Genomic DNA, 19,236 nt, shown 5'->3' on the forward strand with positions numbered 1-19,236 from the left:
AACGTTCGGTAGGAGCTAATGGTTGAGTCTCTCGTTCCATTGCATGTTAACTTACTGCTGCTTCACAAATATAACCACTAAAGACTGGAGAGCTAGAAGATACAGCAGCTGCAGGTTGGAAAGGGGATTGCACTGCAGCGTGTTCTGTGCTGAGCTAGGCTTTTGCTGGGGTACATCTGGCTCTTTGATGCAGAGTGTTTTTTAAACAGCCACCATCTGAATGAGGACCTGTCTTAAAGCATCAGTTCTCCTCCTAGTTTAATATTTTGAGACTAGCGAAAACTGCTGAAGAGACAACCTGAGAAACTGACCTTCTCTAACTGCGAAACACTTTACTAGATGGTGTAAGTTGTGACTCCTGGCAGCAAAACAAGGCCATTTTGATTTCACTGTATCAGCAGAGTACGTGTAGGCAGTAACTCAGAAACAGATCTACATTTGGCATCGAGTCGATACCACAATACATTCTGATGTTTGCCTTCTATGTTTACAATTTGATATGTGCCTAAATCCGTCAGAAGCCAGTGCAAGGATTGGTGTAAAGCAAGTACATCTTTTTGATCTCCTTTTCTATGTGGGTTTCTCTGCAACTGAGCAATGAAACTGCTGCTCTGTGGTCCAAGAGTTTGGTGTTTGTTCCTGAGTCTGTGGAGCAAAATAGTCAGTTCCTGCTTCTGTCCCGTGATACACATTCACACTAAGCTCCTTCGAGATACAAAATTGTCCCTATATATACTGGCCAGGCATGTCTCCTCCCTACAGTACGTTACACTTGCCCACAACAGTTGTTGCTAACCTCAGTCCCTGATGATTGACAGCAGAGAAGGTTCTATGTGCTCATGTGTTGACTCTTCCTGCTTCTGAGTTTGCTCCTGTAGCTAGAACAAGCGTTTCCAAGGAGAGGCAACAGCTCTTCTCACGCTGCATTGAGGCAAAACCAAATCCATAATGACTGCATTCCTCTAGGTTATAGTGGGGCAGCAGTCCCGATGGAGTTAGTGAGACTAGCTGACTGTTTGACACCCACGTATTCGAAGGGCTCTAAATTAGCCCTGGTTGGTCATCGGGTATGTCTACACTGGTATTATCCCGTAATATAGACTGCAGGTCTTTTCCGTCACTGCAGGAACACCACCTCCGAGTGACAGTGGGCTAGTTCGTTTGAAGTGCTTCAGTGGCACAGCTGTAGCGCTAATCTGTGCAGCCATTCACTACAAGGATGGGAGGCTTCTCCTGTCACGGTAGCAGGTCTACAGAAGAATTCTTCCGTCGATCTCGCACTGTGTACGCTGGGGGTTAGGTCAGGTAACCATATCGTGCAGGAGTATGCTCGGGATGAAAAATCCAAAGTAGCTGGTTTGGTTTAACTTTTCAGCGTAAATCTGGCTGCCCTCTCTGATAGCGTTTACCTTCCTTTACCTGGTTCTCACATTGACCATAAGATGCTTGGAGCTACTTTAGCATTTGTTCTAACTGTTCCAGTTTTTACCTGTTGCATTGCTGCTGTCATGTGCTTGGTAACTAATTTGAAAACTTTGCTACTGCAAAGATTTGCATCCACCAAGATAAAACGTTACCCATTAAGTTACTTCAACATATTCAAGAATGAGACTGCGTCTGCCCAGAAATCATGTCCATCTAGTCCAGAATTGTGGAAGCAACCTCCAAATATCTAACATAAGCATGCTAGTCTTAGGGCTAGTCTACACTGGCAATACTTTAATGTGGCATGTGTGGTCACGGCGCAGCTCTAAAAAACCCCACCTCCGTGAGGGGCGCGGCTACCAGCGCTGGTGCACTGTCTACACGGGTGCTTTACAGCGCTGTGTTTTTTCACACGCCCTGAGCGAGCAAGCTGCCAGTGTAGACAAGCCCTTAGATACTGGTAATACTGGCACATCCTACCCTAAGAGCCAGGATACTTGTACTTGAGATGATGTGAGAGGAGGAAAAAAGCAGGATGTTGGGTCTCAATGGCACTGTATAGGTTAGATCATTCACATTCAGAACGCTGACTGGCCCATGCTTTATAATGCAGGAAATGAGAATTAGTCCCATTAGTTTGCATTAAAGTTAATCTACTTCTTGTTCATATACAAAACTAACCTGCATTGCTTTTAAACTGGTTTCAGAGTAGCAGCCGTGGTAGTCTGTATCCGCAAAAAGAACAGGAGTACTTGTGGCACCTTAGAGACTAACAAATTTATTAGAGCATAAGCTTTCGTGGACTACAGCCCACTTCTTCGGTCTGTATGCATCCGAAGAAGTGGGCTGTAGTCCACGAAAGCTTATGCTCTAATAAATTTGTTAGTCTCTAAGGTGCCACAAGTACTCCTGTTCTTTTTGTTTTTAAACTGGGCTCCTTCTTTCCCCCACACTTCACTCAAAGGGCTGAATGGCCTTTAATCAGGCTATCCAAAACAGCATTCTCTCTTGGACTCACAGGAATCACAAAGGAGACTGGTAGCTAAGTGTGTGTGTGAGAACAGGTTTACAATAGGCGGGGCAGTGTGCAACCATAACTACTGTGTTCATAGCCCACAGATACCGTAATAGACATGGTTTAATCCACCATGGCAATGCAGTAACTGTTGTGTCGTGTAGCTGTACGATGAGTAGTTGGGCTTAGATGCTAGCAATAGCATCCTCTCCCCAAAATACATGCATCTGAAGAAGTAGGTTTTTTTACCCACAAACAAACCTGTTAGTCTCTAAGGTGCCACCGGACTCCTTTGTTTTTGTGGCTACAGACTAACACGGCTACCCCCTGATACTCTGGGGTCCTGGTCCATGACTGAGGCTATTAGGCTTTATAGTAATACAAATAATAAATAATCAAGACTTTTGTGTAGCTCTTCCAATGAATGGAAGGATGGTCTTACGGTTAAATATGGGATTTGGGAGATCTGGATTTAATTCCTAGCTCTGCCACAGATACACCAAGGCCACAGTAGTCTCTTCTCCCCCCACTAGCTTATCCTGGAATAGAAGCGCAAGATCAGAAAAAAAACAAAAACAAAAAAAACAACAACCCCTCTGACCTTGCACATTCCTCTGGCTTTCCTGGAGCATCTTGTCCTATGTGTCTGCATCTTAAATCTTGTTTACACTGGCACTTTGCTAGCACTCTTCCCAGTGTTGGACTGGGGAAGTGCTAGTGGAGACGGGGCAGGCATCTTCACCACAGTGCCTGACCCCATTCAGCATTAGCAACATGGTGGTAATGACACCTGCACCTTGTCAAGGGTTCATCTAGACACGTTGTACCTCACCCCTACCACCGGTCAGCTACACTGCATAGCTTTGTTGGTCCAGGGTGTGATCTCAGCCTTGTTCGTTAGGTGTGACATTTATAACCAAAATAGTGATACTGGTACAAAAACTGTGTGGACCAGCCCCTAGCATTTGCACTGGTGCTAGACCAATGGTAGGCAAAGTACTGCAAAGTCCCGGTCTACACGCAGCCTGTCAGTGCTTCACAAATCACCTTCCGATCGAAAATCAAACCGACCCCTTCTGCTTTGTTTATATTGTTAACCCTGCTGCAAACAGGCGAGGGACTGTCACTCCAGCTGATGCTTTTTAAAGTTTGGCATTAAGTGTAATGTTCCCATGTGAATAATCAGTAGAAAAGGAAGGGTTAATACCCTCTTCCTGTGGATATTTTGTCCAGTATTTCCAGATAAAAGGCAGTGGAAGACAGGGCCTACAGACAGACAGGGTGGGGTTGGAAGTGGTACAGTGAAGCTAATAGGTGACATTAGCCAGAAGTCTGACTGGAGGAGGTTGTGGGGAGGGGAAGGCGCGAGGGAGGTCGGAGCGGGACAGTACAGCTCCAGAGGTAGGATTCTAGAACAGGGTCAGGAGTCTCTTGTTTGCTGTCGCCGTGATGACAAAAGGAAGGCACACGTCTTCTACTGATTACATCTAGAGAGTAACTGAGTCGGCCTGGTATGGGATTACCAACTAACTAAAGTGTAACTCTTGTGTAAGGAAACTGGACCACTTTTCTTATGCTATTAGGGCCTTGATCTTGCAACCAGAACACACAGACAGCCCCTTACACCCCTGTGGAGGCCACTGAAGTCAGTGGGACTCGGCCCAAGTTCAAGAGTCCACCACACGGATCTGATTACAGGATTGGGGCTGAGGTCTGTGGTGTGCAGCCTGTAATTGGCAGTTGCCTGCTCATCACAACACCAAAGAATGAGCTCTTCATAAAACCCACAAATCCGGTCTGTAAAGCTTTTTCTTCTGTAACTTGAAGTCAAATCTCCCTAAAATAAACAGGGTGAAGGGTGGGGGACACTTCCTATGGGACTGAAAATAACCTCTTCTGTGATCTGAAATGCTGGGAAAGCAGCGAAAGCTGTAAATACTTCTCAGAGTTCTGATGACACTGCAAACTATGTTGGCCTAATTCCTGCAGCTACCATGTATCTCTGGGCGGGAAGAAAGCGCAGAACTTTCTGGCTTGGTCATCTGTTGAATTCTATGTAATTATGTTCTAACTTGGAAACCAGGGTAAATACCCCAGTGGAGTAAAGGTCTGAATTGAATATTCATATAGATCAGTGATGCTTGTGTTTTATTGCACTATTTCTCAGAGTGAGAGAGAGAGCATCAGATCTCTCCTCTGAGCCAGACAGATATGCAGTTCTACTACTAATAGAAATCCATACAGAGACTTCATCATAAAAGTGTCTCTAGCACAGTTTCCCTCACTACGGTGAACGGGGCTGTTTTGGGGTCTGACGAGTCTTGGTAAGCCCATGTGTACTGGATAGTCCATAGCCTCCTCCCCACCCCACAAGTGCTTATACGGATGTTAGCTGGGGTGGGATCTGAGTTACTACAGAGAATTCTTTCCTGGGTGTTGGCTGGTGAGTCTTGCCCACGTGCTCAGGGTTTAGCTGATTGCTGTATTTGGGGTCGGGAAGGAATTTCCCTCCAGGGCAGATTGGCAGAGGCCCTGGGTGTTTTTTTTTTTTTTTTTTTTTTTTGCCTTCCTCTGCAGCATGGGGCACGGGTCACTTGCTGAAAGATTCTCTGCATCTTGAAGTCTTTTTAAACCATTGATTTGAGGACTTCAATGGCTCAGACAGAGGTTTGATACAGGAGTGGGTGGGTGAGTTTCTGTGGCCTGAGTTATGCAGGAGGTCAGACTAGATGATCATAATGGTCCCTTCTGACCTTAAAGTCTATGATCTATATGTGGCAGTGGTGCTTCACTTGAAACAGTTTCGGCTTCTTTGTTTTTCACTTTTATTTTTCTGTTGCACGAATGAGCCAACGATCCATTGTAATGAGAGCAAAACTGCGACTGTAGTCAGTGCTCACAATTAAATGTGCACACCTGGTCTAGATGACCTCCTGAGGGCCCTTCCAACCCTGATATTCTGTGACTTTATATAAAGCTATGCGAAAATCCATCAAAATGCTCAGTGCCATTTGAGGGCCCAGTATGTCTGGAGGAATCAGCTTTGCTAGTTATTCATTGCTGTGGGTCAAATGTGTGGAGTAAGGCGTCCCCCCCTCTCCCCGCAAGCCTCTCTCACCCACCCCAGAATACATTTCACCCCACCCCAGTTTGAGAACCTCTGCTCTATAATATAGTTGGGCTAGCACATCTCTGATCTTCCTGTAGAGGGACCCGTAGAAGTGATGCACGCTGATGGAGCGAGGCTGTATTAGCAAACCACTAACTGCTTTACAGTGCTGTGCCAGTATCTTTACCCTCGCACATCAGCTATGCCAAAGGAGCTCATAGGTAACACATCCAAGAACGAGGTCCTGATTCTCTACCCAGCTCTTGCTGTTTTAATAGTCCATAGCTGATTCTTCCAGCAGAGGGCGTAGTGTTTGCTTAGAATCACTTAAAGGAGAAAAGGGAATAGTGTTTCTCTGGTGAGGCTTTATTTCCGCTGCAAAGTGTAAAAGGTCATCACGCACAAGTCACCGCCCAACTTATCGTCAGAAGGAAACAGCTGGGAGGGTTTAACTTCTCAGTCACTGTCCTAAAAAACCAAAGTGTCCTAAGGATTTGTTTAAATACACAAAAGGTATACCAGTATAGTTAACGTGGCACAGTTAAAGTGAGAACCCGCCTAGTCTGGATGCAGTTACACTGATACAGAACGGTGCCACTCCCTAATACTGCTGTGGTGGTCTTGGTGCTGGGTGTTGCATACTTGTCCTTCAGCTTCGGGGAGGTGTCAGAGTAACGTTCTTTTGTAGTTATGTTGCATTCCTCCTCTAATCCGGGAGAACAATACTTTGGAAGTGTTTGGATGTAAGTTCGGTGACTGTAGTTCTATCCTGTGTAGATTGTGGCATGTAGAGGTTAAACAGGCAACCGTTTCTAAATGAGGATCCAGTGGTCCCATTCAGTCCCACATTGATGGTTTGCCAGTCCCTGGGCAAATGGATAGTTCATTTCATGAGTTCCTGGGGTTTGTGGCTTTCATTTCCCCCACCCCCCAATAGACCCATTCCAGTATTTTGGCTGGAGTGTCTTTCCTTGTTATCTAGTCTAGACTGAGTCACTTAAGGAGTTTATTGTTGGAAGTGTCTAACTTTTTTGTGTTTGATGGTTTGGGCCTCTGATTAATCAGTAATGATTTTTAATGAGCCTCCCATAAGAGGTTCATAGATGAGTTTAAATGCTGCTAATATTTTTGACAAGTACTTTGGGGTCAGCGTGACAGGAGACACACTGCAGTTGGCAAGAGTTCAATCTTCTGGTTTTTTGTTTGCTTTTTTTCAGGTGAAAATGGCAGTGTTACGCTTGCTTGTACTTAAGTTTGTGTGCTCGACTGGAGAATCTAATTTAGTGAACGTAAACTCTCTTGTACTGATGGCTGCACCTAGTTTGCTTAGTAATCTACATGGGACTTTAATTGAAGATAAATTGCAGTTTAGTGTACAAGGAGTGCTTTACATAACAGATATCGTGGCTTAAAAATCCCCTCACCAATGGTACATGGGAAGCTTTCCTTCATGAGAGGGGATCCTACCCTCAGCTATTGCAGAATGTCAGCTTGTATTTAATTGGGAGTGAAGAAAATCTACTGTATATGAAGCATTTCATTACTGTCCTCCTGAGTCTGCAGTCAGATGGCTCTAGTGCCTCAGCTGGTGTTTCCTGTTTTTCTCCAGCCACAGAGTGAGTTTGACAAGACTTGGTTCACTTCGCTGCTGCTAATTCAGGGGTTCTCAAACAGGGGGTCAGGACCCCCCAGGGGGTTGTGAGGTTATTACATGGGGGGGGTCACGAGCTGTCAACCTCCACCCCGAACCCCGCTTTGCCTCCAGCATTTATAATGGTGTTAAATATATTAAAAAGAGTTTTTAATTTAAAAAGGGGGTCGCACTCAGTCTTGCTATGTGAAAGGGGTCACCAGTAAAAAAGTTTGAGATCCACTGTGCTAATTGGACCCTTGCGGGCAGCTGTGTGAAAGTGACTGCAATTATGTCCATGCTGCTGCCTCTTGGGAAAGCCCTGCACGGTTATGAGACCGTACTTGAAGCAAGTGTATGAATGTTGCATTGTCTGTACCAAATCTCTAGCACTCCACGAATTGAAATCCTGTTGGGTTCAGTAAATCTTATGGATTATTTTGTATTGAATAGTTCTAGAGGGCAAATCCAAGAAGTATTTCTGTATATTACCAGTGATGTTGCTGTAGTCCGCTGAAGGATAATTTTCCTTATTTAACCCAAACTGTGTTGTTTTTCTTGCGTAGAAAGTCACGAATTCCTCAGTGAGAGTGTTCATAATAATTCAATTTAATATCTGTGCTTCAGTCCACCCCCACTGTAAAATGGGAATGAAACATAACTACCTTTTGTAAAGAGCATGGAGACTTTAAACGAGAGATGCTACAGAAATATGTAGTCTGCTTAGTTTCTGAACTGACTGCCTTCCACTTAAGAGAGGGGAGAGGATACACAGGGCAGAAGAATGTGCTTCGTGTTTTTAAAATGGATGATGGATTCATAGGGCAGGAGACTGTCTTCTTTTGAATTCATATTATAGTGCCTAAGAGTGGGGGGTGTCTTAATTCTACTGGGGGCTTCCAGGCACAGCTGCAGTATAAATAATAGGAAAGTTTTACTTCAGCAGCCTTTGAGGCTGCTCATAGAAATGTTCATCAGTTAGGGATTTTCTCTCTAGCTGCTATAGGACATTGACGAAAGTGCAATTTTCCTTAGTTTGAGTTCTGTCTGTGCTAAATCAGCCAGACTGGATATCTTCCTGCTGTTAAGTAATGCCAAGCAGTGCTCTCAAAATCAGTGTAGACTGTTTTTAATATATTTCCAATGTTCATTAATACAGGCTATTTTTGATATACATATTCTGATTGCTCACCAATCTCCCGCTGTTTCCCTTGGCAAAACCTGTTTGCTTATATATATTATCCAGTGAGCTGACTGTTCTTAAATGCAAACAAACCACAGCTATTTTAAAAGCAGAATCGTTCTTCTGATTGGATGCGTGCCCCATGAATGTTTCTGAATGGATCTGGCTTAGTGTGCGAACTCCATAAATCAAATGTTCTCTTCTCTATCAATTAAAAACAGATTGCGGTTTGAGTCTAAACAATCCATCTGGTAGATGGAATTACTGTTGCAAACCAACCAGATATAACAAACTGAATCGGAATGTGCTAAAACTAGGGGGAAGGGGCAGAGTGTGCCAAATCCAGGAGGCTTGGATAAATGGCCTAGACCTGTGGAAAGGGAGGAGTTTGTGTGGTGCCTTTCATCCCAAAGGTTTCAGAGTAGCAGCCGTGTTAGTCTGTATCCACAAAAAGAACAGGAGGACTTGTGGCACTTTAGAGACTAACAAATTTATTTGAGCATAAGCTTTCGTGGGCTACAGCCCACTTCATCAGATGTATAGACTGGAACATATAGTGAGGAGAGAGAGCGAGAGAGACACACACACACACACACACACAGACACACACAAAGAGAGAGAGACACATACAAAGAACATGAAAAGGTGAAAGTTGCCCTATCAACTCTGAGGCTAATTAATTAAGATGGGCTATTATCAGCAGGAGAAAAAACGTTTGTAGTGATAATCAAGATAGCCTATTTCAGACAGTTTGACAAGAAGCTGTGAGGATACTTAACATGGGGAGATAGATTCAATGTGTGTAATGGCTCAGCCATGCCCAGTCTCTATTCAAGCCTATTTCATTCCAAAGAACTCCCCCAGCTTTACATCCTTGGCTCCCTTCACCATCACTAAAGTGCAGCCCCTGTGGGGTGATGTCAGCCACTGTTTAACAGCACAGCCATGTTAGACTCAGCACTTCAAGTCAGGAAGTGAATGAGGCTTTTCCACTTTAAGCTGCAGGGGAATTCTAGATGGGTAGAATGCAAATATCAATTAAAATTTTGCTGTGATCACTGATTTCATTGTGGTTGGGTGAGTTACTTTTTCCACTAGCAACTCTTCCATCACCCCTTTAACCGTGTCAGGGTTGCACTTTCAGTTGCTCAGTGTGACGAATTTGCCTGAAAACAATCCTCAGATTGCTAGGGGGCAGCTCTAAATATCGCGTCCTTTCATTGCCAGTAACTACAGATCTTTGCAGAACGCACAGTGCCACTTGTCTGACTGCTTCCCTGTCTGTCATGCTCTTAGTTTAAAATGTGAATGTGTTTTCAAAAAGGGAGCCATGAAATGGCTTGAACTCTCTGGAGACAGACGCTTACTTTATCCAGAGTCCATACAGCATCGGCTACTGGCAGCGAGCACTTCCTTCCTGCCTATTTCCCCAAAACATGCAAGCCCACTAATGGGCCTTAGGTGTGAGCTGGCAGGACAGGCCCAGGACAAGAGGATATAGTTCAATCTCCCGTGGCCTCTCTACTGAAAGTGGCAACAAGGATGTAAAGTGAAGGCCCAGATCTTCAAAGATATTGGGAGTTAGGTGCTTTAAATACTTCTGAGGATCTGGTCTGAGATGTTTTCAGTGGGAATACCTGACTGTTGTTAGGAGTTGGACTAAGACAACCATTTCTGTCATGCAAACCACCAGCTAGCCTTTGGAAGTTGCCTTCTAACCTGGTTCCACACTAAAACTAATTATGTAGAAGTAAAATGCTCCATATTTTGTATTACTAATTGTCTGAACCTTAGACTCCTGGGTGTGTGTGTGGGTGTGTGTGTGTGTGTTTCTTTGATTCTTCTTAGTGCCATTAGCAGTTTTAATTTTTCCAAGAGTAAACACAGCCTTTCAAAACTGTTGTCATCTCAACGGTTGGGTCTTCTCAGCACATCTCTTGGTCCCAGTCCAAGGCCTTTTGTAACAGACATTTATTTGAATTCCTTTCTGTTGCTACACCCTGACTCATCTCAGGCTATGCCACTGCAATGATCAGGAAGGAACAAAGGGAGGAGGATGAGGAAATGACCCCTCTGGAGATTCTAATGGCAGAAGATGACGGAGTGTTCATTTTGTAATGAAGACTGGCCACATTGGCTGCTTTACAAACCTCAAGGAAAAATTATGTCCTGCTGCCCCAAAGTGTATACGCTTCTGCTTTATCTAGTCTGACACACAAGAAGTATTGCATCTAATACTTAGAAATTGCTAATTGTATCCAGCAAGAGTGGAGAATTGGCTTCATTCATGTCCTGAACTGGCTGCAAAGGGCAACTTGACCTGCTGAGTCCAGATGTAAAGGTAACCTCATTGGGATCATAATCCTCATCCGTTTCCCTCTGTACCTGGCTACACCTGTCTTAGTACTGTTGCTGGCAGCCAGTTATCCATCACCCAAGATGCACCCAGTTAAGAAGCCAGCACGAGGTGTTTATGCGTAAATGGTCAATCGTACATGACTACACATAAACACTTAAGGGAGTATAGTGTTCTGAAGCTTAACAAATTTGGCTGATTAAATAAATTGTAAAATACTTTCCCCTTAAATTATAAATTGTGTTGTCCCTGTTTAACAAGTCAATTACATTAGGGAATGATCATGTTGGGCTTTTTAATTTGTTTATTGCTGTATGTGAAATTGCTTGCAGCTAATTCTAATTACTCTTCTGATCCCACATTCTGCAATTTATGTCCAAGCCTTGCAAAGCTTATTTGAACGCTCCTTTCATTGTCTTCTTTGCAGGACTGTCTTCTGGAATGCCTTGTCAGGCATTCTCTTCCTGACCTGGTTTTCAAGGGCTGGCAATTTTTTGTAACCGAGACATGGGCCTTATTTAAAAGTCCTCTTGCCATAAGGTATGAATTAATCCCTGTCAGAACGTTCCAAGTCTTGATCTTAAAAAGCTTGGTGTAGGGTCTTCAAGCATTAAGCGGCTGTTGCACAGCTGAAAGCAGGGAGGGGAGCTGGTGTTTAAAAGTCTCACATTTGGGGGGTATCTCCATTCACAACTCCTTGCAGAAGTACCTATCTACAAACGTAGGGAGTACTAGCAAGAGTTCCCCAGCCGATTTCCATTGTCTTGGTGGCACAGATCGAGGGAAGCCACAGGTGACTGATGGTCAAGGAGAGTTAGTGCTGTAAATGGATCCTGACCAGTTAGTACAGTGTGGTTTCTTGGCTATTTCTAGTATTTCCTTACTCCATGCTAGACTTTGGAGTCCCTCAAACTATGAGTACCTGCTAAGTGGAAAGCACTGCTTTGCTGAATCATAGATTTCCTAGCTTCCTAGATTCCAAGGCCAGAAGGGACCTTTGTGATCATCCAGCCTGATCTCTAGAACACGGCCCATAGAACTTCCCCAAGAGAATTCCTTTGGAATGAAATGATCAGTGGCAGCACTGAAGATGCTACTGTTAAACGTTCATCTGACTTTTTTTTTCACTGGAACCTTTTTTGGTTCACCTCAACTAGATTTTTTTTTTTTCACTGTTTTTCAGTACAAGTATGTTTAGCAGGAGGAAACTGTGGTTACTCCACTTCCTGCTCATATTATTGTTGAAGAGTGAAAACGAACAGTTATGCCTTGCTCCTCCACATGATCCAACAGCGAGTTGAAAGCCTGTAAGATTACAATAACAAGTTGCACCGCAGGTGAAACGGGACTTTTTTGGAGCTGCAAAAGTAGCTCCACAACACGTTTTGCTTCTGCTCTTCCTAGCTGGGTTCATAAATGGAGAACGAGGTAGGTGTAGGTTTTGTACTGACTGTTAACATAAATGGCCTTCAGAGTTCAGTAGTTTTCGGTTCTGCATTGTAGATCGCTGTCTTACTTCCGTTTCTCTAAGGCTTTCAGAAAGCAAAATCCAGACTCTCTCTGCCGGTAATGAATTTTGTAGAATTCTGAACTTAAAAGAGAGGGAGATCAGTTCACTGCACTGGGATGTGCAGCTTAGTTGGGAACAAGCATGTTTCTTGCATGTCCTCAAACCTGTCTGTAGCCTGATGAACTTGTGAAGATGGAACCAAAAAAAATTTCTGGGGTGTTAGATGTAGTTTGGGTTAAATGGCTATACATGTCACATAGGAGCTCTAATATTTTCAAAGCCACCAGAGCCCTGCATGGAGCAGGGGGACATGGGGGCGGGGGAATCCATGTTAGTCTGAGAGATTGTTTTGGGTGCCATATTGAAACCGACTTGCGGATTTTTATGTCTCTTCCCTTAAATTTACTTTCAACTGTTATTTCTAAAGATGCAGGTGTAGTTAGATCTTGGGGATTTTTCTTCTCATTGCACCAGAAGTAAGCTATGGAGGCCAGCTACTCTATTTCTGGTGTCTTATGTAATTTAATAGAATCGAAGTGCTAAATGCTGCAGTCCATACTCAGGCAAAACTACTGACTTCAGGGCTTTAAACCGTTCAGACTCGGAAAGCGTAGCTGGTTCCTTCTGATGGGCTCTGCTCTACTTCTTGCTGGAGAGGTTGCTGTTCCTCTCCAAGTTGAGTCAGTAGAAAAGAGGGGGTGGGTAATAGTTCTTTTTTAAAAGTCATGACTGGCTTGATCACATTGTAACTCCATATTCTTTATGAAATAGGTCATATCCATATCATAAGCATAAGATGTACTTTATGCAAGATGGCTCGTGTAAGATCTCATTGGAAAGGTTATGATTTACTGAATGTGATTATCCAATTTGTACGCCTGTATCATTTCTGTATCTGGAGTTAGGAACATTGACTATGTATCTGTATTTCAAATGTGTTACTTTGGGTGTCACCCCGAACTAGCCCAGCAGATACAACAATGGAAAAGCCAGACAGGACTAATGGCCCATTAGCAAAGACAATGGCTGTGAAAGAGCGTAGCCTTCCTGTGGACGCTCCAGACAGCTACACAGCCCTGCAGAGACATGGATCTGAGTCACCTGGTACTGGACCCACCCCTTGGAGTGCTAGTGTTCTGCCACTGAGAGATGAGGGATTCCCGCCATACACGAGAGCTATATAAGGCAGGGAGTGACATCATCGTGGTTCTCCTCTGCCTCCCCACCCAAAGAGACACTGAAAAACACCCGGAAGTAAGGACTGAACTGAGGGGGAGAGGGTTGAACTGAGGGGGAGAGGGTTGAACCCAGGCTGGGAGGTGCGTCCAGGCTGTGAGTGGCATTACTTTGAAGTCTCAGGCTGCAGGCCAGTGCAGTTGCCTTTCAAGACTTTCAGTAATCTACCTGTGACAATAGTTAGGGTGAGCAATTACATTTTGTAACCTGTTTCTTTAGTGAATCAAATTTAGTCTGCGTGTTTTGTTTTATTTGCTTAGTAATCTGCTTTGTTCTGTTTGCTACCTTAATCGCCTAAAATCTGCCTTTTATAGTTGTTAAAGTTATTTCTTGTTTATAATATAACCCAGTTTGTGCAATTCATAATTGGTGGGGAGAGGTGAGGGGAGGCTGTGCATACCTTCCTCCACATTGAGGGAGGAGGCGGATTTCATAATATACCTTTGGGTCTGTCAGCAAGTCCCCAGAGCTGATCTCCGTATCTGTGTCATTCTGCAGTTGAGTGTGGCCCTGACTGTGTGTTTGTTGGAGGAGGCTTAATAGCCTGGCTCAGCCAGAGAGGTAAAAAGTGAGCCCAGGCTGGCAGAACAGGTGGGTTCAGTGGTATCTCAGCACATCAGGTGGCACCTTAACGGGTACAACCCATCACACACATTCACCCCCATGTTTGCTACTGTTGGGAAGAAAGAACAGGCTTGTGTGAATCCATTGAAGAAGACACATGATCTTGTATTTGTAACCTTTGTCCCCATTCCTCCTATCCCCTCCCTTTATATTTACCTTTCCATGGCATGCCCATGGAGAATATAAGCTCTTCAAGTCGGACTATATCATATCTTATGTCTGGATAGTGCCTAGCACAATTTGGAGGCTGGGAAATATTATTAAACGTGGACTTTCTAGAATTGAGCTGGGGGATGTTCTTTTAAATGATTTTGGATCTGTGTGTGGTTGTTTTAGGAAAGAGACTAACTTGTTTTAGTAGACAGTCTACAATGAAAAAAGGAATATAATGAAGTCTACAGACGCTAACTTGCAGCACTGTTTGGTAAGCTTAACCACAGACTGTGCACACCAGGAAAACATGACAGACTGACTATATGCAGTAAACATGACCAATTACTGCAAGGGTCAAAGAAATAAGACAAGATCTGCAGCATACAACCCTAATGACCCTGGTTCCTGAGAAAAGAGGCTGAAGCGGACATGGCTGGTGTTAGACAAGTGAAGGAATGAACTAGCTAATGTTACTGTAGCAAGATGTAAAGCACTGTATAATATCTTGCTCTATCTCAGGTGCTGGAAGTGCTTTACCGCACTCCTGGGAGGTAGCTAAGCATTGTTATTTGAGCTAATAATTTCTACACCCGCTTAGGGGTGCATAGTGCTTGACAGAAAAATAAGGAAAAATCCTAAGCCCTCGCCCTCCCCCTCCCCCTCCCCCTGTTGGTTCTTCCCATTTTAAAGGTGGAGAATCAGAAATTAGTTGACCTGCCCTAGGGCTCCCAGGAAGGCCAAGCACTCAGGGGTCTACTAGTGGGGAAATAAAGCTTCATGGCTGACTGTCCTACAACAAAACTGAAACCTCGGCTTGCTGAGCCAGCTGGAACTCATCTGACCTGCACTTTGAGCCAGAGGAGATGGGGAAGCCAGAGTGGAAAGCGTGTGCTGTTTCCGAGGCTTGGTCTACACTACAGAGTTAGGTTGACATAAGACGGCTTATGTTGAGCTAACTACGTCAGTGTCTACGCTACAGGCTTGCTCCCAGGGATGTAAGTGCCGTACTACGCTTACATAAGCCCTACGCCTCTCGTGGAGGTGGAGTTATTAGGTCGGTGGAGTTAGGGAGACGCGGTGTCTATGTAGACACTGTTCCTTACTTTGGCTGTTGGCTCTCTTTCTTGTCAAGTCAAGAAAGCCAGCTCATGGCTCCCAGCCGGGCAGCTGCCCGGCCTCCCCTCCAAGCCAGGCTGCCACCTGGACTCCCCACTTGGAGCCCTGCTGCCCCCCGGGGTCCTGGCTCCCTACCGGGAGCATGGCAGCCAGACTCCAGGTGCGGATCTCCCTGCTGGAGGCAAGAAGCCCTGGGCAGCTGTCCTCCCCTCACTCCTGTTGGGGAGCTGCACGGAGCTGAGAGCCATGTCTGTCAGCCCCCCCACTTTCCCCCTCTTCAGTGGGTGGAAGCACTCTTGGTGAGGACACATCACTGACAGAAGGAGGGCAGTGTGGACATCAGCCAGTGCAGGAATTACTGTGGTGACTGTAAGTTGACTTAACGTAGGTTGATTTAAGAGTATAGTGTAGACATGCCCTGAATTGCAGACCTAACCAAATAACTTCTTTCTGGGGGCTGGTCTACACTAGGAACTTACCTTAGCATACTTACGTCTCTCAGGGATTTGAAAAATCCACATTTCTGAGAACGTAGCTTTGCCAACCCAACCCCTGGTGTAGACAGTGCTGGGTCCACAGAAGAATTCTTCCGTTGACCTAGCTACGGCCTCTCCAGGAAGTGGATTGCCTACGCCAATGGAAGAATCCCTCCCATCGGCGTAGGTAGCGTCTACACTGAAGTGCCATAGCAGAGCAACTGCAGCTGTGTTAGTTTTGTGTGTATCTACCTGGCCGTGTTGTAGTAAGGCAAGCTTACTCAGAGCTTCTGTGTGACTCTTGCTCTCTGGCTTTGGCAGGGATGTATACGTGGGTCTCTGTAGTGCATTTGTTTGTGATTTGGTGGTGCAGTTACATGAACTGTGTCACAAAAATGGTGGTGGCAATCCTCCCACTGGAACTGTGCGTGCACGCAGTGCGTTGCTCGTCTGGCCCATCGCGGTGTCGGTATTGAAAACTCAGCTATAGGGCTGTATGTTCAGTGAGACTTTCAAAAGCGCCTCAGTGACATAGGAGCCCAAGTCCCATTTTCAAACACGAATTCAAGGTTCTATCTGATGACTCCTTAAATTGGAGCTGTATTTACTTTGAAGATGCTGCTGCTTCCCTTCCTTTTTTGCTAGATTAAAGCCTTTGTCGGTATTAACTGAGATTACTAAAGTTGACGTGTGTATGTGTGTATTTTGCTGCTGAGAAGATTACAATATGGGTGAAATTACAGAACATGGGGGTGAGACTGTCTGTTCCTAGTTGTATATTAACTATATTCATGTCCTGATGTGTGTTAGATTTTTTTTTTTTTCTTTCCTAAAGCAGGAACTTTCACAGTCTTTGTGCAGTTTATTTTTTGACTGGGTTCCTTCTCAAACTATTCATCTGAATTGTTGGCTGGCACATTCATATCTTAATGGCAACTCAACAGAGAACGCAAAAAGGAATCAAACTAAATTTGATCATAAAAGCGTGTTGCTAGCAGATGGCAGCAAGTTAAAGTGCCATCAGTCTGCGAAGCTATATTGTAAAATAGCACTTCCTTACTTCGCAGATCTTCTCACTGCAGCTCTGAGGCGGAGCTGTTTACTTTATTGACACAAACAACTCATTAGCCCTGCAGTGCATGTACAGCTGGATTCCCTTCCGCCTTGCATATCTTCAGGATAATTTAGCTAAGCTCTGATCACAGAGCCTCTATTATCGTTAGTGACTTCAAAAAGCAGAAAGAACTCAGCTAGGTTTTTTTTTCCTTCCAGACCCTAGACTGAACTTGCAGAACTGCCGTTTGATTTTTCAAACCTCCAATTTCATAAGGAAACTACTGAGAGTAGATAAATATTGAACCTCGTAATGTTAATTCGCTGATCTCATTAGGACTAATTCCTTACTGTCGATGTGAGGTTGAATCATAAAGTTGCATACTTCCTCCTAAAACTTTGAAGGCACACCTTTTTTTCTGTTGGACAATTACTTCTATAATAATTGTAATGTGTACATATTAATATTACATTTCCCTTTCAAGTATCTAAATTTATTACTTTGAAGAAAGGTGGTCAGTCATGATAAAAAACTGCTTACTGATATCCAGCACTGTAGATTTATATTGTACTTTACAAATGAAGGGCAAGACCAAAAAAAAAATTTAAAAGCTAGGATGGGAAGGACGTGGGACGACAATATAAGGTGTGGAGATTGAGAAGTGTAAAGTAGGAAGGATTCCTGGAAGAAATGGGTTAGGAGGAAAGTATGTTCCAAGTCTATCTATGATTTGCTTCAAAATGCATTAATGAAACAGTTTGGCTGTGAAAGCCAGACACTAATGAGGTTCTGGTTGTGTTTGAGAACACAATCCCTCTTTGGCTGTTCCATAAATGTTCTATACCATTATATGTTACCATTTATAAAATAGAAGTTTTATATTTGTCATATTGTATGTAGCTCGATTCAGAATGTTGGTATGAATGATTGACTCTGAGGTTGCCATCTGTCATTGGAAAGATAATTTCTCCCAGATTTGGCTCTTTGACAAGGGTGACTGATTTGGTGAATGAGGGGGAATGCAATGGACATCTATACCTGGACTTCAGGAAGGCTTTTGACATAGTCCCACATGACGTTCTGATAAATACGCTGGAGAAATGCAGCCTTGACAGAACTGCCATTAAATGGATACATAATTGGTTAAACAACCACAAACAAAGAGTAACTGTTAATGGAATGTTATCGGATTGGAGGGAGGTTTCAAATGGGGTTCCACAGGGATCTGTTCTGGGTCCAGTGTTTAACATCTTTATTAATGACCTGAATGTAGGTATAGAGAGCGTACTGATCAAGTTTGCAGATGACATAAAGCTGGCGAGGGGGGCAGGGGGTTTGCCAGTACTTTGGAGGCTAGAACTAAAATTCAGAGGGGGATCACGGTGCAATGAAGTTTCAGAACCCCTGGACTAGATGACCTATGCGGTCCCTTCTAACCCTGTGGTTCTATGATTGGCAATAAAGTCTTAGATTGGATCCAGAGCTTTAAAGCCACACTTTCATTTGGTCTGTCTTATATTCATTCTGCCAGTGGTTACGTCCTGGGGCAGTTCAGTAAACGTTTATCCTGATCCATTTTTTTGACTGTTGTGGAGTTGATAGGTATCCCCGCACAGAACTGTGGTGGTCAGTAAGGTGTGTGGGAGCGAGAAAGAGGTGCCTCTCGGATGGAAACTTGGGAAACTGCACACTTGGGAGCAGCTTTTTGCAAAAGTGGAACACTCGCCTTGACATGGACCAGGCCACTTGAGATGTGTTCACAGTTTGCTGGTGGCATTATCATGGGCTTCATGTGAAGTCAGTGGAGTAACTCTAGCTTTATGTGTCAGTAGCGGAGGGCCGGGGCAAACTAGTTATTTACACAGAATAATCCCATGCAGCCCATCAGGCGAATAATGAGCCCTTTCAGGAGAGAGACAGTGGCACCAGGAGCTGGGATGCTCATACTCACTGCTCGGCACACTGAACCAGAGCTCACACAGTCTTCTGTTGTACTGCTCCTGAATTCCAACTCCCTTTCATTGCCCGGTAGTTGATTCGCCTCAAACTCTCTGCCTTGCTTTTAACAAGACTCCGTCATGTGTGCATTAATTCTCCATCATGCCGAACACAGCCCTAACTCGCCACTCTTTCTGTTTCTGCCAGCAGCCTGGAATAGTGTCCCCTTTCAAACGCGTCTTCCTGAAAGGTGAAAAGGGTCGGGATAAAAAGGCCCAGGAAAAGGTTACGGAAAGACGACCTCTTCATACAGTACTGCTGTCCTTGCCTGATCGAGTTGAACCAGACATATTGTTGAATGACTACATTGAAAAGGAAGTCAAGGTAACTCTTTTGGGCCGGAGGGGGAGC

The 19,236-nt window shown here is 44.3% G+C and overlaps 1 protein-coding gene across 5 annotated transcripts in view; it reads left to right on the forward strand.

Annotated features, from left to right (window-relative positions):
* CCM2 (CCM2 scaffold protein) overlaps positions 1–19,236 on the forward strand; it is a 68,861-nt gene that overhangs the window by 26,301 nt on the left and 23,324 nt on the right. For 3 of the 5 annotated variants that reach the window (XM_042860584.2, XM_042860596.2, XM_042860594.2), the window contains exon 2: positions 19,033–19,209. In XM_042860584.2, the coding sequence (XP_042716518.1) occupies positions 19,033–19,209 (177 nt within the window). Of the gene's footprint in view, positions 1–11,145; positions 11,259–11,901; positions 12,147–19,032; positions 19,210–19,236 lie in introns of all 5 variants that reach the window. The other 2 variants (XM_065582530.1, XM_008173121.4) reach the window with 2 other exon arrangements.

This window comes from Chrysemys picta, chromosome 2 (assembly GCF_011386835.1).
Source record: "Chrysemys picta bellii isolate R12L10 chromosome 2, ASM1138683v2, whole genome shotgun sequence".
NCBI classification, from domain to species: Eukaryota; Metazoa; Chordata; order Testudines; family Emydidae; genus Chrysemys; species Chrysemys picta.